This window comes from Balaenoptera borealis (genome assembly GCF_965194805.1).
Source record: "Balaenoptera borealis genome assembly, chromosome: 8".
NCBI lineage: Eukaryota > Metazoa > Chordata > Mammalia > Artiodactyla > Balaenopteridae > Balaenoptera > Balaenoptera borealis.
The window spans coordinates 101159523-101184783 of NC_138865.1; the positions used below are offsets into that span (position 1 = coordinate 101159523).

Genomic DNA, 25261 nt, shown 5'->3' on the forward strand with positions numbered 1-25261 from the left:
AAAAAGAATAAAATACCTAGGAATAAACCTCCCTAAGGAGACAAAAGACCTGTATGCAGAAAACTATAAGACACTGATGAAAGAAATTAAAGATGATACAAACAGATGGAGAGATATACCATGTTCTTGGATTGGAAGAATCAACACTGTGAAAATGAGTATACTACCCAAAGCAATCTACAGATTCAATGCAATCCCCATCAAACTACCAATGGCATTTTTCACAGAACTAGAACAAAAAATTTCACAATTTGTATGGAAACACAAAAAACCCCCGAATAGCCAAAGCAATCTTGAAAAAGAAAAACGGAGCTGGAGGAATCAGGCTCCCTGACTTTAGACTATACTACAAAGCTACAATAATCAAGACAGCATGGTACTGGCACAAAAACAGAAATATAGATCAATGGAACAGGATAGAAAGCCCAGAGATAAACCCATGCACATATGGTCACCTTATTTTTGATAAAGGAGGCAAGAATATACAATGGAGAAAAGACAGCCTCTTCAATAAGTGGTGCTGGGAAAACTGGACAGCTACATGTAAGAGAATGAAATTAGAACACTTCCTAACACCATACACAAAAATAAACTCAAAATGGATTAAAGACCTAAATGTAAGGTCAGACACTATAAGACTCTTAGAGGAAAACATAGGCAGAACACTCTACAACATGAATCACAGCAAGATCCTTTTTGACCCACCTCCTAGAGAAATGGAAATAAAAACAAAAGTAAACAAATGGGACCTAATGAAACTTAAAAGCTTTTGCACAGCAAGAGAAAACATAAACAAGATGAAAAGACAACCCTCAGAATGGGAGAAAATATTTGCAAATGAAACAACTGACAAAGGATTAATCTCCAAAATATACAAGCAGCTCATGCAGCTCAATATCAAAAAAACAAACAACCCAATCCAAAAATGGGCAGAAGACCTAAATAGACATTTCTCCAAAGAAGATATACAGATTGCCAACAAACACATGAAAGGATGCTCAACATCACTAATCATTAGAGAAATGCAAATCAAAACTACAATGAGGTATCACCTCACACCAGTTAGAATGGCCACCATCAAAAAATCTACAAACAATAAATGCTGGAGAGGGTGTGGAGAAAAGGGAACCCTCTTGCACTGTTGGTGGGAATGTAAATTGATACAGCCACTATGGGAACAGTATGGAGGTTCCTTAAAAAACTAAAAATAGAACTACCATATGACCCAGCAATCCCACTACTGGGCATACACCCTGAGAAAACCATAATTCAAAAAGAGTCATGTACCACAATGTTCATTGCAGCTCTGTTTACAATAGCCAGGACATGGAAGCAACCTAAGTGTCCATCGACAGATGAATGGATAAAGAAGATGTGGCACATATATACAATGGAATATTACTCAGCCATAAAAAGAAACGAAATTGAGTTATTTGTAGTGAGGTGGATGGATCTGTCATACAGAGTGAAGTAAGTCAGAAAGAGAAAAACAAATACCGTATGCTAACACATATATATGGAATCTAAAAAAAAAAAAAAGGTTCTGAAGAACATAGGTGCAGGACATGAAAAAAGACGCAGACATAGAGAATGAACTTGAGGACATGGGGAGGGGGAAGGGTAAGCTGCGACAAAGTGAGAGAGTGGCATGGACATATATACACTACCAAATGTAAAATAGAGGTAGTGGGAAGCAGCCACATAGCACAGGGAGATCAGCTCGGTGCTTTGTGACCACCTAGAGGGGTGGAATAGGGAGGGTGGGAGGGATATGCAAGAAGGAGGAGATATGGGGATATATGTATATGTATAACTGATTCACTTTGTTATAAACCAGAAACTAACACAACATTGTAAAGCAATTATACTCCAATAAAGATGTTAATTAAATAATTAATTAATTAAAATAAAAGATATATGCAAGAGTAACCAGTGAAGGGTATAGTTCAAGACACTGAGGAAGAAAAAGGACCTCAAACAGCAAGGCAGTTACTAGGGAACTGAGTGTATTAAAAGAGAGAAATTGAAATGGCCAGGTGAAGAAGGGAGTTCACTAAAATGGAGTGCCTTGATCAGATGTGCATTTTATAAAACACACGATGGCAGTAGTATGGAGCAAGGAGATAGGTAGAATAAGAGACAAGAAAATGAGTTAGAAAATTGATGTTCAGATAAGAGATGTCAAAAGCTAAACAGTGGTAATGAAAGAGAGGAAAGGATGATCTTAAATGGCATTAATGTGATAGAACTGACACAATTTAATGATGGACTGCACAAGAAGATAAGAAAAAAGGGAGGAGACAAGAATTATTCCTAGATTTCTGTCTTGACAACTTGGAACATGGTAATGATATTTATTGGGACAGATACACAGAAGGAAAAACAAAAAGGGGAACTGGAAAACTCACACTTCCTGATTTACAAAGCTACAGTAATCAAAACGGTGTGGTTTTAAGAACCTAGTATATAGCACAGGGAACTCTACTCAATACTCTGTAATGACCTATATGGGAAAAGAACCTAAAAAAGGGTGGATATATGTATATGTGTAACTGATTCACTTTGCTGTACAGCAGAAACTAACACAACATTGTAAATCAACTATACTCCAATAAAAATTAATAATAATAAAAAAAAAAACCAGTGTGGTACTGGCCTAAAGACAGACATATAAACCAATGGAATAGTATAGAGAGCCCAGAAATAAACTCTTGCATATATATCAAATGGCTTTTTTTTTTGGCTGCACCCCACAGCACACGGGATCTTAGTTCCCCGACCAGGGATCGAACCCATGCCCCCTGCAGTGGAAGCGTGGAGTCCTAATTACTGGACCGCCAAGGAATTCCCTCAAATGACTTTTGACAAGAGTCCCTAGACCATTCAATGGGCAAAGGAAATCTTCAACAAATGGTGCTGGGAAAACCGGATAACCACATGCAAAAGAATGAAGTAGGACCATTACCTAACACCAAATACAAAAATTAATTCAAAATGGATCAAGCCTAAATATACGACTTAAAACTCTTAGAAGAAAACACAAAGGAAAAGCTTCGGGAAATTACATTTGGCAATGATTTCTTAGCTATGACACCAAAAGCACAGGCGACAAAAGAAAAAATAGGCAAATTGGATTTCATCAAAATTAAGAACTTTTGTGCATCAAAGGACACTAGCAACATAGTAAAAAGGCAACTCACATAATGGGAAAAAATATTTGTAAATCACATATCCAGAATATATAGCAAGCTCCTAAAACTCAACAACAAAGAAATAAATCACTTCAAAGATGGGCAAAGGACTTGAATAACCATTTCTCCAAAGAAGATACACAAATTGTCAAAAGTACTTGAAAACATGCTCAACATCATAAATCATTATGGAAATGCAAACCAAAACCACAATGAGAAGCCACCTCACATCCATTAGGAAGGCCATCATTAAAACAGAAAACAGCAAGTGTTGGGGAGGATGTGGAGAAAATGGAACGCTTGTGCACTGTCGGTGGGAGTGTAAAATGGTGCAGTGGCTATGGAAAACTGTATGGGGGTCTTCAAAAAGAATTAAAAAATAAAATTACCAAACGATCCAACAATTCCACTTGAGGGTGTATACCCAAAAGAAGTGAAAGCAGAGACTCAAAGAGATATTTGAACACCCATGGTCACAGCAGCATTATTTGCAATAGCCAAAAGATGGAAGCAACCCAAGTGCCCATCTACAGATCATGGATAAACAAAATGTTTATCCATACATACAATGGAATATTATTCAGCCTTAAAAAGAAAGGAAATTCTGAAACATGCTACAGCATGAGTGACCCTTGAAGACATTATGCTAAATGAAATAAGACAATCACAAAAAGATAAATACTGCATGATTCTACTTATACAAGGTAACTAGTCAAATTCATAGAGACAGAAAGTAAAAGGGTAGTTGCCAGGAGTTGGGGAAGAAGAGGAGGAATGGGGAGTTGTTTAATGGGTACAGAGTTTCAGTCTTGCAAGATGAAAAGTTCTGAAGATTGGTTTCTTAACAGTGTAAGTGTACTCGACACTACCAAATTGTTAGTTTAAAAATTGTTAAGATGGTAAATTTTATGTGTATTTTACCACAATTAAATATAAATATTAAAAATAATCGCTGCTATATGTCTGAGTATTAGATGGTGATCGTTGCATTACCACCATCTTGTAAATATATTAAAAACCATTGAATTGTACACTTTAGAATTACATGGATCGCATCTCAGTAAAGCTGCTTTAAAAAGAAAAATAAATAAATAAATCACTACTGATTTTAATATGACTGCAACACTAATGTATTTGAAACCCACAGGGGAAGTAATAGCAATTCAAATATGTGAGTCCAAATATAAATTATTTCAAAGAACAAGCACGTGTTCTGCTTAGCTGTATGAAAAAGAGGCATCAATGACATCACAGGAAAGTTCCCTATAAACTAGAATTCTTATCGTAACCTCCCACTTCATTCCCTCTGTGTCCCAAATTGATATTGATCCATATTGAAGCCCTAACCCCCAATGTGATGTTATTTGGAGGTAGGGCCTTTGGAATGTAATTAGGTTTAGATGAGGTCATGAGGGTAGGGCCCACATGATGGGATCAGGGTCCATAAGATGAGGAAGACTGATCAGAGCTCACTCAGTCCCCACCACATGAGGACACAGCAAGAAGGCAGCTGTCTGCAAGCCAGGAAGAGGGTCCTCCCCGGGGAACCAAAGCAGCCTGCACCTTAACCTTGGACTTCCCCGTCTCCAGAACTATGAGAAATAAATGTCTGTTGTTTAAGCCACGCAGTCTATGGTATTTTGAAATGGCAGCCCAAGATAACTAATACACCCTCCCAGACCAAAGTCTCAATCTGAGACAGCAGCTCTCTGAGCAATCTCTAAGTTGCACACATATGGTACTGCCAGTGTTGTCTATGGCTAGAAACACCAAGTCAGGATCTCCGGGTAATTTTCCAGCAAGGAGGCCTTGTCTAAGTCATAAACACCTTTGGAACAAATTCAGGGCAATATATTCTGGACTTTAGTCTTCCAATTCTTAATCCCTACATAACTGCCACAAAACACCACCAGAACTTTTTGCTACTTGGACATATTCTTAGTTTTATATCAAGCATGATAATGGCGCATTTGACTTGTGTCCTATACAGAATTTAATTGCATGTTTCAGTTTTAAATATGTGATGAACCTTACATGCAAGATGGCTCAAATTCATCAGTCGAGAGATGTTTCTATTAATATTAATATATTTTTTCTAGTTTCTATTACCAACTGATATGAATTGATACCAAACCTTGAGTCCTCCTAGGGCAAGCATCACAATGTTTCTGCCAGATCTTCCACCCCTGACTGACCCATCCAGCTCTTGCTATTCTGCTTGTCCAGCTCATTGTATTTATTCATTCTTTTTTTTTTGGCCGCACCACATGGTAGATGGGATCTCAGTTCCCTGACCAGGGATCAAACCCGCGCCCCCCTGCATTGGAAGCACGGAGTCTTAACCACTGGACCGCCAGGGAAGTCCCCATCTATTCATTCTGTAATGAATATATCATTTTATGTCTCAAGAAAGAACCAGCACTGGAAAAACATAGCCTTTCTAAGGATGGAGAGAGGAGAGTGAGGCTTACGCAATAGCCAAGGAAATAACGGAAGCAGAAAATAGAGCCAGAAAATAGTGCTGAGCTTAATCTGCCCCTCCTGCTGGCTTCCTGGAGAATGAAGAGAGGCAGCAGTCTGGCAGGAGTACAGGGAAGTGACAGAAAGATCTAGATGCTCCTCTCCAACTCAGGCTTCAGCAGTGCAATAGGATGAGGGCATTCGTGAAGCTTAAGAACCCAAACTAGTTCAGTCCAAACAGGTCCCCCAGCAAGTTCAGAATATCAACCTCCAAAAAGGTTTCACCTGCCCATCCTTTATAAAGTGAAAAGATTCAACACGTTCTTATTGTTCTTACAAGCAGTGTTCATCTCAAATATTGGGAAAACAAATGTTCAAATATTTAAATTTCACATGAAGAGGAAAATATAGAATTCACAAGAGGTTTTAAAGAAATATACCTTATTCCATTCACTTGTGATTCGTAATATAATGCAGTAATCATTCCCTATTTTCAAGGGTGCATTATAATATTTCCCATAGTACAGCCTGTCTCCAATAGATATCTCCATGGCATCATCGGGAACATCCTTGGCCAGCAGTTCTGCCGTCACATATCCATCAGCACCAGAAGCATTGCTAAAGAATGAGGTAGCCTCTTCAGAATCACAAACAAATGTGCTTTGGAGGGCCAGGGGAAGCACTAACACCTGATATGAACTGGAAGAGAAAAGAAAATGTCTATCAGATCCTTGCTTGGGGGATTCGTTCATTCATTTATTCGTATTTGTTGAGCACCTGCTATGAGATCAACACTTTTCTAGACACTGGAGATGCAACACTTGATAAAAGTCCTCGCCCTTGTGGGATTTATGGTCTGACAGCTCCCACAGTCATGGAACTCCAGTTGGAACCAACAGTGTTAATGCCAGATGACACTGGGTGAGGGATCTCTCCAAGTTCTGGCTGCAGATGGCTATCTGGTAAATCCTCTTTAGCTGGGAGAAGTTGCTGCACGTATAACTGCCCGGAGCGTATGTGTCTTAAAGTTGATCTAATCAGTGTTTTTCACATGGGCAAATAAAGCCCAGCTGTGGAAAGAGTTTAGCAGTCACATGGAGGCCAAATGCCTACAAGAGTTAATGCACTAAGTCTGCAAAAAGGCTCCACGCAATCACATGGGGTACCTAAAACGGAACTCATGTGATTTACATTCCCTCCAGTTCACGTACTGATACCAAAGTTCCTGTGAAATGAACGAGAAGCATGGAGTACAGATCACCATGAGTTCATCTAGTCTGACAATATCCTGAAAGAGCCGGAAAGGGAAAATCTCATATGTTCCCTAGATGTGGACAAAGAAACACGCTAGCAATCAGGTGTCATTTTTGTCATGTGTTTTAGTATTATTTATCCCACCAAATAGAAAATCTGTCAGTGAAAGGAAGTGTAAGAACAAAAACACTCTGAGAATGAATCACGCCTTTCTTTTTATTCACATCTATTCGGGACTCATCTTCTGCCTCTAGTATAGTAGGTGTTGGGATGTCTGCTTTTTCTATCAGGCTTGATAGCAGGGATTTGAATGATTTACTCTTTTTTTTTTTTTTTAAGTTCATAGGTGTGCTTTTTTTTTTTTAACATCTTTATTGGAGTACAATTGCTTTACAATGGTGTGTTAGTTTCTGCTTTATAACAAAGTGAATCAGCTATACATATACATATATCCCCATATCTCCTCCCTCTTGCATCTCCCTCCCACCCTCCCTATCCCACCCTTCTAGGTGGTCACAAAGCACCGAGCTGATCTCCCTGTGCTATGTGGCTGCTTCCCACTAGCTATCTATTTTACATTTGGTAGTGTATATATGTCCATGCCACTGTCTTCGTCCCAGCTTACCCTTCCCCTTCCCCGTGTCCTCAAGTCCATTCTCTACGTCTGCGTCTTTATTGAATGATTTACTCTTGTATCCTTGCAAACCCTTGCACAGTTCTTTGGCTGTGACTGATTCCTCACTAATGTTTCTTGAGTTGAAATTTCAGTAAAGAAGAAAAACATGCATCAGCACCAAATACGATTAGGGTAATTTCCAAAACTCATTAGCACACATAATTCTATTTTACCAATAAGTATACGCTTCCTGCTCCACATTCGTAATGCCCCATCTCCTGCTTCCTAAGAGCTCATGAGTTACTAGGTTAAGAAAAGGGAGTCCTCCCCAACAGCAGGTTTTGGATTTGGAAACTGTCCACCAACCAGGCTCCCCAAATTCCTAGGTGTCCTCAGGCCCCTGATTTCCACAAAGTTTCTGGGTTCACTTTCAGCATAGGGCTTTCTACAAAAGGGACAAAGTAAAGCCTGCAGGGCAATGAGTTGTCACTGCCATCACCAGTAAACATTTACTAAGCCTCCACTGCCAACAACGGAACACTTATAACAACAAACTTTCCTGGGGACTTGAAGACATCCCTATGAATCATGGCCGCAGGTAAGAAAGTAAATACGCAGCAGACTCCATGCTGTCCGTAAGCACATCTTCAAGTCCCTCTCATCTTTCCATGTAGGTGGTAATATTCAAGTGCAAGTTCAAGGCTCACCTGAACTCTTTTGGTTCTGAACGTTGCCCAGTAGAGGCACCATTCATGACGCGTAAAGCAGTCTCCCCAATTAGCATGATCATAATCACCCAAGTTGCTTGATAGTTGTACAAATTCCCAGCCCCCATCCCAGACCTACTGAATCAAAATCTCCAGTAGAGTCTGGGAATTCATACAGCTGATAAAGCACCCCAGGTACACTGGTAATCTGGCAAGTGTGGGAGACACTAGCATTAAGAGAGCCCAGCCACAGGCTGCCTCATCCACCCAAGATCACCAAGCTAAGGAAGGGAGGTGTGGCCCCAGAGCCCCTGCTCCACCATGTGCCCAAGGCACTGTCCCCTGACAATGTACAAGGCAGACTCCGGCCTGTCACACACTGGCGGTGCTGTTACCCCCAGCTCAAACCAGGTAGTCGGGCCAAGAAAACCCCCCAATTGCCTGCTGGTAATTAGCCCCGATGACGTTGGGGAAGCAGTTGTGGCTGTTTAGAGCATGACTGCTCTAGAAGGACTTCTCCCCTCTTTCTCACCACCACCCTCCCTTGAATGACTCACAGCTCTCCACTTCCTGTTTTGGAGGCACTGGCCGGCACAGAGCCACAGGATAGACTGTCATTTGGCTTTTCTTTCTGCCTTACATAATCATCTGGTCTAAATATCACGTACGTCTTGCAAATTCTCTCAGGCAGTGAGATCACAACTTCTGTTCTCCTTATAGCAACAGAATTACAATGCCTTCCAGTAACTTGTCAGGAATCAAGAAACAGAACAACTTAGGCCATATCCATGCCTGGAAAGACTTTTGAGCACTTACTGAACTCAAACTAATAGACACAAAAAGCTCAAGTTTCATTACAAATGGACACACATAATATCGATAGACTTTCCTTTTTATAGTTTTGTGATACCTCATGAATTTTACCTTGATTGTACAGCAGGGTCATAGACTGAAGGGTCAGGAGAGACATAGGCAGTGTAAGTTAGGTCAAGGAAACAGGTTGTTGCCATCTCCTTGATTTGTTACTGTCAGTAAGTTACTCATCTCTCCAGGCAAACCTCAATTTTCCTCTCTAAAAAGGGAATACTTCTGCTTTCCTAATCCTGCCATGACCTTTGTAAATAAAAAGCTTAATTGCACACAAGGTAGTCCAGCAACTGAGGTCAATTAATTCCATCCTAATACCACCTGGAGTCCCAGAAGCAGTTGTTAACAATGCAGTGTCTTGCTCACATCTCAATACAAGAATGAATTAGAATTATCCAAATGACTCTTCCAGAAATCACTACACACATGGGAGTAGGGGAGGGAGAGGGATGGACTGGGCGTTTGGGGTTGGTAGATGCAAACTATTACTTTAGAATGGATAAACAACAAACTCCTAATGTATAGCTCAGGGAACTATATTCAATATCCTGTGATAAACCATAATGGAAAAGAATATTTAAAAAAAGAATGTCTATATGTGTATAACTGAGTCACTCTGCTGTACAGCAGAGATTGTAACAACATAGTAAATCAACTATACTTCAATAAATAAATAAATAAATAAATAAAAAAGAAAGCACTACACACCCCCCAAGGTCATCCTTAAATAAAGGAAAATATATTCTGTCTTTGGTAAATGAAATGATGCTTCTGATCCACCATCACTAAAGGATGTACCTGGAGGCGTGAGTGCCAAGTGATAGCCTGACATGTCACGGGCACCCAACCAGTGCTCATCTAATGACCAAAGGAATGGATTTAATTTCTCGAGCTCAGCTGCCCAAATGCTTGTCTCTGGTCCTTTACAAGTCTCTCTATTCATTAGGGAGGGTGCTAGTTGGAATTAAAGGCCCAGTCTGTACCCAAGGAAACAAAAAATGAGGCACTGACTGCACTGACTCAACTACTCCAGTGCAGCCACCTAAAGAGAAGTCTCCTCCTCACTCAAACCAAAGTTTTCAAAACTCTCCATGGAGATCACTGGGCAGCCATGGAAAAGAGGCCTCTACTGACCTGATGGGTCCATTTTTCTCCTTGGCTTTCCTCAGTCTCAGGCGTGGTAAAGGCCCTCCGTGCACAGTGAAAAAGTCTACTTCCGGAAGGGGAGGCTCTGAAAACATGTTGAAAAGAAGAAAGGGGGTATGATCAGAACGAGCAGAAGCATGAAAAAAGTGGTCCTCATGGGGCATCAAGAGGAAAGTTTTCATGTAAGAAGAGATGAGCAAACTCAGACACATGCTCTGACGTGGATGAATCTTGAACACATTAGGCTAAATGAAATAAGCCAGACACAGAAGGACAACTATTGCATGATTCCACTTACGTGAAATATCTGGAACAGGTAAATCCATAGAGACAGAAATAGATTAGAGGTTGCCAAGGGTTGAGGGGGTGTGTAGGAAATGGGGAGTTATTGTTTAATGGTCAACAGAGTTTCTGTCTGGGGTGATGAAAACATTTTAGAAATAGATAATGGTGATGGTTTACAACATTGCAAATGTACTTAATGCCAATAAATTGTGTCCTGAAAAATAATTAAAATGGTACATTTTATGTTGTATATATATTATTACAATTAAAAAAAAATGATGCCCCAGCACTGACAGACGGTGGATGCTGTGGGCATTTCAATTAACTTGGCAAATAGGTTCTTATTTGGTGGGGAGACCAGCTTATCAGACTTCTAGATCCTTTAGGAACAGTTTATTTATTATTATTATTATTATTATTATTATTATTATTATATATATTTTTTGGCTGCGCCGTGCAGCTTGTGGGATCTTAGTTCCCCCACCAGGGATCGAACCTGTGCCCTCGGCAGTGAAAGCACGGAGTCCTAACCTCTGGACCACCGGGGAATTCCCTAGAATTCTAGATCCTTTATAATCACACAGCTGTCTGTCCTTATCTTGCTCTCCCCAGCAACCAGATTTCCCAAATAGATATTCCACAGGGAGGAGAATGTTGGTTGATTGGTTGATTGACACCAGCGTTCTAGCATCTAACTGGGAGTTATATTCATGGTATAGATGTACCAGCTGCCACTCTGCCTTGTGAGTAACACAGCTTACATGTGTTGGGCACACAACACATATATAGATGTGTCCTATATATGCCTCATCTCATTTAATCTTCTCCACAGTGCTATCAAGTGGATGAGATTTATAAAGGGAGGGAGGAAGAGAGAAAGAGAAAGAATAAAATATGACCCCCCCCCTCCCCTGAAATTCCTCTGAATCCTGCCACAGTGAAATTAGCACTAAGAGGCCAAAATAGACACTCAAGACTCTATTTACCCAATTAGAAAATAGCTTTGGGGCAAAAATTCTCAATTCAAATTATAATAAATAAAAACTTAGACCTTCCTAGATAATTTTTAAAGCTCTACTGAATATGTTATTCATACACTGTCTTTCAACAAATATTTATTAGCCACCTCTATGCACCTCTATGTGAGGCTGGGAGAAACAACTATGGAAGATGGTTTCTGCTTTCCAGGAGCTCAGAGTCTAATAGTGGAGAAAGTCTTATAAACAGGCAGTGCTTGGAACTACGATAAAGTTCCACGAGAGGGTGGTGGGAGTGCAGAGGAAGAACACCAAGGGCAGGGGGGTGAGCCTATCAAATACAGAAACAGACATACGCAGGGGCAGTAGGTGAGAGAGAGTGTGGGCAGAGACAGAACTGCAGGAGTTCAGTGTGCCCGAAAGGTTGAGTCCCAGCTGGGTAGAAGCGGGCAGTAAAGTGAGACGTGTGAGTATAGGTCAGATCTGAGGTCCTAGAAATAATGAGAAGCCATCTAACGATTCTTAGCAGATGTGTATTTTAGAAATACAATTTGGACCGCCTGTTGGAGGATGAATTGGAAAAGAGCAAAAGCACAGATTCTCCAAAATCTAGGTAAGAAGTGCCTGAGGTCTGAAGCGAGTGATGGCACTCGGAAGGGAGAAGAGGGGGCAGATGGAGGAGACACGTGGGGCAGAGATGGAACGGAAGATGGTGGAAGATAAGGAAGGGGAAGGAATCTGGGCTTTGGTTTTGGCCACTGAGTCAGTGGTGACGTCATTCATCAAGGTCTGCAGGGAAGGTTCAGACGCAGCTCACTTCTAGACCTGTTAAGTTTGAAGTGCTTGTGAAATCGTCCAGCAGGCAGTTAGAAATGTGGGTCTAGAGCTTAGGAGCAAACCGTGATGGTGATATGGAGTCAGTCATCAATAGAAGAGGCTATGGCTGCCCAGGGGGAAGGTATAAACGCATCTGAGAAGAGATGCGGGCCTAGGGCGACCACCAGGAAACCCAGGCATCTAAGACCAGGTGGACGAGTGAGAGTCCCCTCTAGCTCTTATTAAACAGTGCTAAGTCTAGAATTTCTTCCAAAGTCACCCAGATACGCCACACAAATTATGTTTTCCATAAATCCGTGGGTTTGTTACGGAACAATCCCCCACCTACAGTTAAGACCTCACACTACGGTGTTGAAGGTCTATGCTGTTTCCAAGAGGTGTCCAGAAAGAGATTCCATAACTGACACCCCTGAGGAAGACAACGGCCAGCTTCCTGCAGCGGTAATGGGGAGAGGGGAAAATGCAGTTTAAAAACCCCCACCAGGTTCCCCAGGGAAATGTGAGCATTTGAGTACAGTAAGTCCCCTGCATACAAACAAGTTCCGCTCCAAGAGTGAGTCTGTAAGTCCAATTTGTTCGTAAGTCCAACAAAGTTAGCCTAGGTACCCAACTAACACAATCGGCTATATAGTACTGTACTGTAATAGGTTTATAATACTTTTCACACAAATAATACATAAAAAACAAAGAAACCAAAAATAAAGAAAACATTTTTAATCTTACAGTACAGTACCTTGAAAAGTTCAGTAGTACAGTACAACAGCTGGCATACAGGGGCTGGCATTGAGTGAACAGGTAAGAAGAGTTGCTGACTGGAGGAGGGAGAGGAGGTGGGAGATGGCAGAGCTGAAGGATTGTCAGCAATAGGAGACGGAGGGCAAGCTGCAATTTTACTCACACCTGACGTTGATGGCACAGGTTCTGGTTCCTTGCTGGATTCAATTCTATTTACCCTCTTGAAAAAACGATCCAGTGATATCTGGGTATTAGCTCTTTTTTTTCATCATAGATGACATTATAGCACTGGATTGAATCCTGAACGGCTGTTGCAACCTTCGTGTACCATTCTACGTGCAGGTGTTGTGCCTCAAAAACTAACAGTGCCTCCTCACAGAAAGGAAATCCCCTTGCCATTTCCTGTGTTGTGAATCTCTTCAGTTCTTCAGTTACTTCTTCTTCCTCTTGTCTCTCTTCATCCTTTCTCTGAGCCTCCAATTCCTGGTGCTTCTTAGCAGTACCAGCTACATCACCGCGGCTTTTATTCTTGCTTCTGGTCATCATGGGCTTGAAATAAAGATACCGTACTACTGTACTCTATACAGTTCTGTACAGTAAAGTACACAAAAGCACAACCACTTGTAGAGGATGCACGCATGTGACAATGTACGCCAGACACGTGAACTAACTTACATGATTGGACGTGCGAACGCACGTTCTCATCCTTGAAAGCTCACAACTTGAAGGTTCATATGTAGGGGACTTACTGTATCTCTGCACTCAGCCATTCAGGCTATCAATGAAATGCCCTTTCATTCATGATGTTTTGTCATCACGGTAAAGTAAGTGGTTTTTATCACGCATTTCCTGTTTTCAGCCCAGAGGCAGATTAACTGTTTACTCTTTTCTGTGTGAGAACTCTCCTTAGGCTCAAGTTATTCCTCTGTTTGCTCTTCTCTGAGATTAATAACTCCAGGTCCTCTAATCTCTTGGCTAACCTTTTAAAACCACCAGGTTTCTCACCCACCCCAGGAACAGCAGAACGAAGTGCTCGTCCAGCTTGGCGAAGGCGGGCCCACAACGGGGGCAGGAAGGCCATCGCCTGCTTGTTCCGTGGCCCGCTGCCCCTTTTCAGCCCCAGCGTCATTCTTGCCATTCTAAATGTGCCACTACCACGCAGCTGATTCCATCAACACGTGACTTCTAGGCTGCTTTCTGCTCTGCCTGCTCAAGGCCTTCCCCACCTTGAAAACAGTGTGCCTTTTCTCTCGAATGTGAAAGCCTGGACTTCATCAGGCTGGTTCTTCGCCACATTTTTGGGTTTAAATAACCTTAACTTCCAGCCATATTTTCCAAGATGCTGTTTCCCATCCCCCAAACTGCTGTCTATGGCAGATCTGCTCTCCTTTCCATCGGCTTCATTACTGATTTAAACCAAATCAGACCCAAGGCAAGAAGTGGGTCGTGTCTAGGCTGGAGTTCTTTCACCCTGAGTATGTGAGATGAGGGGACATACTCATTACTACCCTTAGGTGTCAACAGTATCCATTCTCTACTAGAAGCAAGTGACAAAGGAAATGATGGAGGCTACCATCTGAGAAAACTTTGAAGAGTCAGGAAAAAAGCAATGAAGCAGGACTTGTCCTACAAAATATTAAATATACTACAAATTTACAATAACTGAAATAGGAAAGTACAAGCACAGGATAGGCAAAGCAATGGAAGAAGCTAGACAATCGAGAAAGAGACCCAAATAAATAAATGAGAATATAGTGTGTGGCCTGGACAGTCATTCCAAAGGTGATGGGGAAACTGGCTTATCATCTGGGGGAAAAAAATTACCATGTAAATTTAGCCTTATACACGCATTTAAACAAATTCCAAATGGGTCTAACCTTCAATGTGAAAAGCAAAACCATTAAGAAGCATTTGAAAATAGTAGAGAATAAAAATTATTGATCTGATTTTCAGGGTGGGGAAGGCTTTTCTTGGCATGACCAGAGGCAGAAACTATAAAAGAATCAATAGAATTGATTACATGAAAACTTAAAATGTCTAAATGTCAAAAAGAATATTGACAAGAAAATTAAAGAGTAAATAACCTGGGGGTGTAATACGTATAACAAAAGATTAAAACCATTAATGTAAGCAAACTATTAAAATCAATGAGAGGAAGGAGGTAACAGAAGTGCAAATGTGTTAAAATTCCTCTAAAACCCATTAAAATGAACCAAAAAAAAAAGTAAAAGAAAATTTTATCTGCACTAAATCTAAACAAAGGTCGCAACCTTATGCTATAAACTTCAAGTAAATGCAAGGAACTAATACATATAAATAAATATATAAAAATAAAGACACCCAATGGTTCTTTTCTAATCCTCAGCATCTCCCCAACTGGACCACGGCCCCCACTCAAGGCATGATAAATTGAAATCGATGGCAATAGAGCAAATGGAGCTTACACCATAAGTCATCAGATATCACAAGGTGAGCTGCATCTCCCCCATCAATAAGGTTATGAGACTTGGCTTCCCAGGAAGAAGGAACAATCTTCTTTTTATCTTTATCTCCCCTTCAGCACTTGGCACCGGTCTTTGTACATAACCAATCAATAGGTATTCACTGAATTAAGTTGTTAAGTTGCAGCATACCCTTCCCCCACTTCTATAACACACAGAAACCCCGGTTTTTAGGCTTCTGATGTAAAGAAACTTTCCCATCCATATTTTGTAAAAAGCTAGCGTTAATATAGGAACATAACACATCCAGCCCATTTTCCTCTGTGGTGTACCATCTTGTCTCAGTGGGGCCTCAGCAGGGATGCAGATGCTTTCAGTGAGAAGAGTGGGGAGATATCCATCCCCATATAGCCATTTCCTTGAGAGGCTAGGTTTTGATTTGAAGCTGGAAAGTAGTTGGGAGATTTCTGGGGATGAGAGGAACAGGTGGCCCATGGAGGTATAGAAGGACATGTGTGCCTCCCTCCTGGCCTGACTTAACATTAGGTCCTCAGATGTCAAAGAACCTGTGTCCGTGAAAGACTTTGAGAGAGCCTGGACGAAGAAAAACAGTTGGGATGAAGGCCAACTCCTCTCCTAACCTCCGGGGCAGTTCCTACCCACTCGGAGCCAGGGGAAACAGCAGGAATAAGCGTGGTACCCTGGAACCAGCCTGAGGAGACAAAGTCCTCACTGAGGACACAGGAGTGCACAGTCCTTGGATGGTTTGTGGAAGAGAAGCTCACAGCAGAAGAACGTCAAGACACCTGGTCCTGCACGGTCCTTCCTGAGGACACTTAACAGTAAGAGAGGAGGGGTCAGAGGAGAGGGCAGTGGTCCCCAGCCCTGTAGGGGGAATTAGAGCTATCCTGACTGGACCTCTCTGTTAGAGGGATAGCCTGAGAACGCTTGGGACATACCTGTGTTTTCAGTGGCTTTCCTGAACATCTGAAAAAGTACATTGTTTTTCTTATTACGAATGCAGGTAGAGATGGGAAAGTTCCCGTGTACATTGCCAGCCTTGGTATTGAAGGTGGACTTGGGAAGGAATGATTTCCTTTACATATTCGTTTCCCTTTTCTCTTCCAGCATTCTTGGTTCCATAATAAACATTCAACCTCAAATGATCACCACATTGTGTGGAATAAGTGGTTTATCTTTACATTCCTGCAGGCACTTGCTTTCTCTCTCTCTCTCTTTCTCTCCCTCCCTCCACTTCCCCCTCTCTGGTTCTCTCCCTCTCTGTATGAGAAGAAAATTTTGCCTACAAGCTTTTTGACTTGGCTAGAAAATAGCATAACCAGTGTGGGGCAGCTCTTCTGACCCTTTGGGTCTACATCAAGAATGAAAGTTTGTTCTTACATAAGGGAGTATAAATGGTGGCACTATTCTGATGAATTCCCATCAATGGGCTGCCTGCGGAAGCACGTGGGCCATGAGTCAAAAACACTGTGATAGCCTCTCCATCTTACCACCTTTCTCACCAGCACCTTCTTCCATTGCCACCTCAACACTTGCCTCTGTCCTTCAACATTCCAAAAGCTTTCACTCTCCTCTGAGGTCAGCAATATATTTAAAGCACTCGTTTTCATCCTGTTCCCATCAGTAAGATTTAGCTTAATGTAAGACACTCAGAAGGGAAATTCCATTCACTTTTCTTCTGGGAAATCAGCTGCTGCGTATTCCACGTCCAAACCCCTTGCCTCACATTTCTGGTAAAATTCAGAAGTTCACAATTTTGCTGAAACAAAGCCACATCTTAGGCAAAAAGGCATACCTCTTCACATCAATATATGGTTCTCTTATTAAAGAGAGGGCTTGGGGTTTGTTCTTATTTTATTTGTTTAGTTACTCTTTCATAAGATCTTAACAACTTGAATTTTCACACTTTTTAAAAATTGCTAGTTCTTTAAAGTAGAGTGAAAAACATGCAGTCGTGGTTTCAGTGAACTTAAACAGCTCCACAGTGTCCCCTGGTGGCCATGAACACAGACACAGGGTGCTTGAGCTACGGGGCAATATTTAGCGTACAGAACAAGGTAGAAATAAGTGTCTCATCGAGATGAAACTCCCTGTCCCCAACTCAAAAAATATGAAATGCTAATGTGAATCAGCAACGCAAACCATCCAAACATGAGAAGGACCAAAGAGTAGGAGACTGAATAGCTATCCATTTTGACGTCACCATGGGAAAAAATGCCCAAATTGAACATCTCTTTCCAGCCCCAAAGCTGGTGAATTCTTTTTGGTCTAAAGCCTTTATTAACTAACCAGGCATTTCTTCAATGCCAATACCACCCGCTGGCCATTTGGGGGTTAGCCCTCGTATGCATTCATTACAAAAATATTCTTTTGTTGTGCTATCATTGTCCTTACGTGTGCTCACACTGTCCTTATGTGTTGGGGATTCAATGTAGAGCACACAGACAAAAACCTCTGTCTTCAAAGAGTTCCTATTTTAGTAGGGGAAAATAAACAAGTAAATTTTAAAATACAAGTCCTGAAAACGAGTTCTATGAAGAAATTCAAGCAGAGGAAATGGATAGAGTGATGGGGTGGCAATGGGAGATGATTTTTGAAAGGATGGGCAGGGAGAGGCTCTCTAGGTAATGGCACTTGAGCAGAAACCCGAGTGATTATAAAGAAGCCATGTGGAGAGAGTGTCCCACGAAGATTAAGCAGCAAATGGAAATACCTGATTGCAAGAACAAGTTTGACCTGTTTGAGAAATAGCAAGGAAGGATGCTGCTCCTTAGTGAGAAAGGGAGAGGGCAGAGGGAGATGAGGTCAATGAGGTAGGCAGGGGCCAGACTCCATGTTCCATGGTAAGGAACGTGGATTCCGTTAGAACACTAATGCAAACTCATAGGACCGTTTTGAGCTGGGGATGACATGTTCTTATATGCATTTTTAAATTAATTTTTATTGGAGTATAGTTGATTTACAATGTTGTGTTAGTTTCAGTTGTACAGCAAAGTGAATCAGTTATACATATACATACGTCCACTCTTTTTTAGATTCTTTTCCCATATAGGTCATTAGAGTATTGAGTAGAGTTCCCTGTGCTATATAGTAGGTCCTTATTAGTTATCTATTTTATATATAGTAGTGTGTATATGTCAATCCCAATCTCCCAATTTATCCCTCCCTTCCTTTCCCCCTGGTAACCATGAGTTTGTTTTTTACATCTGTGACTCTATTTTGTTAATAAGTGCATTTGTACCATTTTTTTAGATTCCTCATATAAGCAATATCATGATATTTGTCTTTCTCCGTCTGACTTAATTCATTCAGTATGACACTTTGAGTGATGTTTTTAAAGTTATGGTGAAGATTAAGACTTAGGGCAGCAGGTGATAGGCAACTGTGAAAACAGGGAGAAGAGTTAGAATGCTATTGCAGGAGTCCAAGCAAGAAGTTGCTGGCTTGGATTAGGTTGCTAGTGGTAAAGGCAAAGGCGGAGAGAAGTGGTTGGATTCAGAATGTTTATTTCAGAAACAAGCCAGCTTGTTGATGGACTAGAAATGGTGGGAGAGATAGAATCAATTATGATTCCTTTTTGGCCTGAGCAGTTGGTGAAAAGGAATGCCAATAACTGAGATAGAGAAGCCTGGGTGGAAATGGATTTGGGGGTGAGGGAAGAGGTGAGAAATCAAAAGTTCTACTGGGTTTGCCTATTAGATGTTCAATAGGATATGTTTAGGAGACAGGTGGATACATGAGTCTGGAGCTCAGAGGAGAGATTGGGACTAGGATACATATTTGGGAATGCTCAGCACATAGGTAATGTTTATAGCCATGAAACTGGTAGAGATCGCCTAGACAAAAAGAGTAAATAATGAAGAAAAAGGAATAGAAGAAAGCGAGGGGCGGGGCATCAATAAAAGTATTCGGTTGGCCAAAAAGTTCATTTGGGTTCTGTGGAAGCTCTTATGGCAAAACCCGAACGATATTTTTGGCCAACCCAATAGATGGACCTAGTGAAAAAAAACTGAGAAGGAGCAACCAGCAAGGTAGAAGGATCCAAAAGCCAAGAGAAAAGGTGTTTCAAGGATGGAATGCCAAATGCTGTAGAGAAAATCATATAAGAACAAAATCGGGCAGTGGGTTTTGCAAGATGGAGACACTTCCAGTAAAGCATTGAGGACAAATGCCTCTGGCCTGGAACCAGTTACAGAAAGAAGAGGAGGTAAGGATGTGGAGCCTACACAACATTCTTTCAAGGAGTTTTACTGTAATGAGGGGCTGAGAGAAGGCAGAGTAGCTGGAGGGAATATGGGATCAAAAGAAGTGTGCTTATCTTTTCTATGTTTTCATTTAAAAATGAGATATTACAACATGCTTGTGCAGTGTTGGGACTAATTCTTTACTGGAGGGAATTGAGGATGAGGCAAGAAGGGATGACGGGGTTGATGGAGGATTCGCCTTAGGAGTGGGGACAAGAGAGAAGATAAAATATAGGTTCTGCATGAAGGCAACAATGGGAGATTTGGGAGTGGAAAGTCCTCACTTGATTACTTCTTTTTTTTTTTTAATTTTATTTATTTATTTATTTATTTTTATACAGCAGGTTCTTATTAGTTATCTATTTTATACATATTAGTGTATATACGTCAATCTCAGTCTCCCAATTCATCCCACCACCACCCCCTCACCTGATTACTTCTAATTCCTCAGTGAAGTAAGAAACAAGAAGCTAATAGTCTGAATATTAACTCAGAGTGTGTGTGTTGGAGGATGGAGTGAGCATCACAGATTTGAGGAGACATGAGAAAATGAGTGAAAAGTGAATTTTCTAGGGGACTAGAGTGGGACTGTCAGTCATTTTTCCCTGAGAGTAACCTACTCTTAAGGTACTTGTAACAGAATAACAATTAAATATGTTATTGAGAAAGAAAAAGTAATAGGAAAAATTCTTTTTAAGTATGAAATATTTTAAATATCCAGAAGGAATTTAACCAACACTCATGTACACACTACCCAGATTTCTTCAATGCTCCTATTTTGTTTCAGGTACCTTTTTAAGAAATAAAACATTGCAGTTCAGGCTGCAGTCCCCTTAGTTCCCCTCTCCAATTTCACGTCCTTCTTCCTCTTTCTCTTAAAGCTCATTATATAAAGACTGAAAGTAATAGTGTGCCTCTTTATTTGAGCCTATACAGCTCTGCGGTGACTTCGTTCATCCAAATGCTGTTATTCAAGATTTACCTGCTATCTGCGTTGTCAGGGAGATGACCGCAGGAAGTTCAGAAGACAAAGCCTGGATGCTGACACTGTAGTTGGTACCTGGCCTCAGGTCCAAACAAGTCTCAGGAGCCTGGCTGCTGGCAGTGATATTAAAGACCATTTCCTGGGCAAATTCCTTCTGATACCATCTCTGGCCCCAAATGTGGAACTAAAACATAGAAAAGTTCACCAGGTGAATTGCTAGCTTGAAAGGCTCTGAATGCCTGGATACCTACCCTTTCTCTCACACTCTCTTCCTCTTGACTCTAAAGTTCCTTCAGAAAGTGAAATACGGCAGGAAGCAAATATTAGAGTTGTAATACCGTAAATATTGTAATTACAATATTATCAGTATCATAAACATATTTTTAAATCAAAATGCACGAAAACTCGAGGCCCCAACACCGACAACTTTCTCTTTCTTGTTCTCACACATATAACGGCACATGCCCAATGTGAAAGTCTGTTGGCAAAACCACAGGAGCAAGACCAAAGAACAATTTCCTAGAGAGAAAATTAAGAATCTGAACTAAGGCTTCTCCCAGAGCAGAACGTGCATTAGGATAGGGGTCCCCAATCCCCGGACCGCAGGCCGGTACCAGTCCACGGCCTGTGAGGAGCCAGGCCACACAGCACGAGGGGAGCGGTGGACCGAGCAAAGCTTTGTCTGCTTTACCATCGCTCGCATTACCGCCTGACCCATCCCCCCACCCCCTAGCGGTAGAAAAATTGTCTTCCACGAAACCGGTCCCGGGTGCCGAAAAGACTGGGGACTGCTGCATTAGGGTAATCCTAGTCGGTTTGGTAAAACCTGGGAAGAGTTTTTCTCCTCTGCCCACCCCCTTCTGACATTCCCTACACTTTACTGTAACATCCCAGCACCTGGGCCAATACATGCACTTTTCTTCCTACTTAATTGCTTCTAGTTGCAGCTCATCCCATGGTCTTTACCTTTGTTACTCACAACCACATCTAGCTTTAGAAGTTCCCCTTGACTCTCCAGGCAACACATTCAGACCCTGATCAGAGGCACTGGTGTGGAGAGACACACCCATGCAAGAGCCACTGGCTTCCTTCCATGACACTGCCTGAACATCAGCTCTGCATCAGGCTATGTTGCACCAAGAACCTCTCATGATTTTCTCATCAATCCCCAAGGTCTCTGTCTTCAAATATGCAGCAGAAGTGCCCACTTTCTTGTTTCTTACTGCAATTGTCACTACAAATCTTCCACTGATAACGGCAGCTATATAAGTAGTTTTTTTGGTTTGTTGATATTTTTTGAACCTCCCACACAAGACAAACACCTATAAACAGAGTAACTTTCAGTAACTTACTAAATACATCTCCTCTATATCAGCTGTCTTCATACTTCTCCATCTCAAGCAGGTTTCATTAAATATTGAAATGTTACTGATGGTCTGTTTTACTGCAAGGGGAAAAGAATGAGAAATCAACTTACACCTTATACCAAAATACTACCTTTTAATCGAACAATATTCCAAGGATAAGCGTTTACAGAGGATGACTTCAGCAGTATTTTAATTTAGAAATCAGTGGTAGCAGTCCAAGAAACACCATTTTTATATTTATGTAAAAACACAGTCCTGATGAAAGATTTAAGATCAAAAGATACCCAGTCAGAGAATCCTTCTTAAAAAATTATTTAAGTCGATTCACTGCAAATTCCCTTGGTTTACTAAGCGAAAACAGCGACTCATTGTCCTGGCCTTGGACAACCTCATTTAGACAAACAAGCATCAGTTTGAAATTCTGAGCTGAGAGTAACATTTCGGCAGAGAACTGAGAATTACTCCTTGAGGAAATGAAAAAGTCTACCTCAAGCAGTCAGGCTTTTCATGATGAAAAGGGGGGAGTGGTCCCTCTCGGTTTGGGCTTCCTCATCTCTTATGATCAAAGAAGCATTCATTGGTCTCTGCTCAATTTCATGGTAATGAATCCAAAAGACAGTTCAGTACTGGTACCATATAATACAGAGGCACATCCCCCAAGCTTTTTAAAATAAAGACTAGTTATTCAAACAACACTGTAATTCAACTGTACTTCAATAAAAAAATAAATTTTTAAAAAGACTGGTTATTCAAAGCTCTGGTATCAAAGGTTATTTCCTTCAATGATGATCCCTGTCCTTAAACTGAAAATAATACATCAGACTTGCTAAGAAGTTTCATAGGAACACTGTGATGATTAATAAGTGATAAAGACAACTCCCAAAGCACGTGAAAAAAAGGAAAATCTCATGGGAGCCAAACCTTTATTGTGTAAGCCCCTGGACCAACAGGTTCCTATGAATGAAGCCTAGTTGATAGATGTGACCCCTCTTTATGGATGGGGCAGCTTTGCCCAGAGAAAACCTGTTCCACAGGTCACAAGCTATTCTTCAAATGTTGTAAGACAGAGTAAGGAATAAAGTATGGATGATTCAGGATAAAGCAACCTTTAAGGAAGGTAAGGAAGATGGTTAGAGATAAGTAGTAGTGGCCCAAGGAAACTCACATTTATGAAACTTTCAAAAAGCATATAACTTCAATAGTATTTAAACAGTTCCAGACCATACAAAAAGGTAGAAAGTTTCCCAATTCACTCAGTATGACTGGATAATCCACAATGCCCAAGGTGTACAAGGATGGCACAACCAATTACTAAACACACTATGCTAAATTCACGTATTAATATAAATACAAAAATAAAATATTAACAAATAGAAGTCAGCAGTACATTCAAAGAACAATACACTATAAACAAGGGAGATTTACTCCAGGAATACAGAGATGATCATTACTAGGAAAGCTATGAATAGATTGAAAGAGAAAAACTATATGGTCACTTTTATAATCATAATGGTTAATACATCTAATGTACATTCCTGCCTAAAAATCTTAGTAAACTAGGATTTAATTTGATAAAAACTCCTTGATTTAAAAGAATGTTTATTAGAAACCACAATACTCAGTGGTAAAACAATTTCTAATAAAGTTAAGAACAATCCAAGGATGCATGGTTTCACAGCTATTATTTAGCATTAGTCAGGAGATTCTAGACAATGCAGAACGAGGCAAGGAAAAAAATGAGCTATAAATACCAGAAAGAAAGGGAACAAATTATGCAACTGACAGTAAATTAAAAAAACAACAACTGAAAAACAAATATGCAATTGTTTGAAAACGACAGAAAAATAATAGGAATTTGGCAAAATGCACCCAAAGACAAGAACATAGAAAAACTAATCGTTTTCTACATATCTGTAAGCACAAGCATGGTAGGCTGAATAATGGTCCCTTCAAAGATGTTCACATCCTAGTCCCTGGAATCTGTAACCATGTTACCTTACATGGCATAAAGACTTTGCAAATGTGATTACAATAGGGAGATTATCCTGGATTATCCAGATGACAAGGGTCTTTAAAAGAGGGAGACAAGAAGATCAGGGCCAGAGAGAACTTAAGGTTGAACTGATGAGCTTTAAAGATGGAGGATGGGGCCACAAGCCAAGGAATGTAGGCAGGGTCTAGAAACTGGAAAGGGCAAGGAAATATATCCTCCCTTTGAGACCCCACAATGAACACAGGCCTGCTGACACAAATAAACTAAAACCACAAATAAAATATAATAGAAAAATTAAAAGATTTCTATTCACAAGAGAAGAAACCATGAACAAACTTCAAATACCTAGCAATAAATGTAACTAGAAATGTCCAAGACTTACAAGAAGATTTTTTTCCCCCAGAAGGACATAAAATAAAACAATAAAGAGAAAATGCCACATCCTTGAATGGAAAGATTGAAAAGTGAAAAGATATCAATTCTCCACCAATTAATCTGTAAGTGGAATATACTTCCAATGGTGATTCCAATGGACCTTCTTGGAACGTGATAAGTTTACACATTATTCAGTGAATAGAAAGTTCTCACCATGTGCCAGGCATGCTTTGGGGCTAAGGATAAAGTGGTGAGAAAACAAAGTCCCTGCACCTAATGGAATTCATTCTAGTGAGAAAGGCAGAAAATAAACAAGTGAAAAAATAAATTTTAAAAATATAGGGCTTCCCTGGTGGCGCAGTGGTTAAGAATCCGCCTGCAAATGCAGGGGACACGGGTTAGATCCCTGGTCTGGGAAGATCCAACATATGCCGTGGAGCAACTAAGCCCGTGAGCCACAACTACTGAGCCTGTGCTCTAGAGCCCACGAGCCACAACTACTGAAGCCCACATGCCACAACTACTGAAGCCCGTGCAAGGCAACAAGAGAAGACAGCGCAATGAGAAGCCCGTGCACTGAAACAAAGAGTAGCCCTGCTCGCCGCAACTAGAGAAAGCCCACGCACAGCAATGAAGACGCAACACGGCCAAAAATAAACGAATAAAATAAATAAATTTATTTTTTTAAAGAATATATATATATATATAATTTTGTGCACTGGTAAAGACTATGAAAAGCGTCATACAAGAATAGAAAGGA

General features: G+C 40.8%; 1 protein-coding gene across 25 annotated transcripts in view; it reads right to left on the minus strand.

The window, feature by feature from the left end:
* The window catches only part of SUSD1 (sushi domain containing 1), a 161823-nt gene that overhangs the window by 45317 nt on the left and 91245 nt on the right, over positions 1-25261 (minus strand). For 14 of the 25 annotated variants that reach the window (XR_014247877.1, XM_082403933.1, XM_082403951.1 and 11 more), the window contains 4 exons: positions 22119-22210; positions 20764-20950; positions 10230-10326; positions 6092-6350 (listed from right to left, as the gene is read on the minus strand). Coding sequence is in view for 24 of the 25 variants with exons in the window: in XM_082403933.1 (XP_082260059.1) it covers positions 6092-6350; positions 10230-10326; positions 20764-20950; positions 22119-22210 (635 nt within the window). In the remaining variant the exon portion in view is untranslated. The other 11 variants (XM_082403940.1, XM_082403950.1, XM_082403946.1 and 8 more) reach the window with 4 other exon arrangements.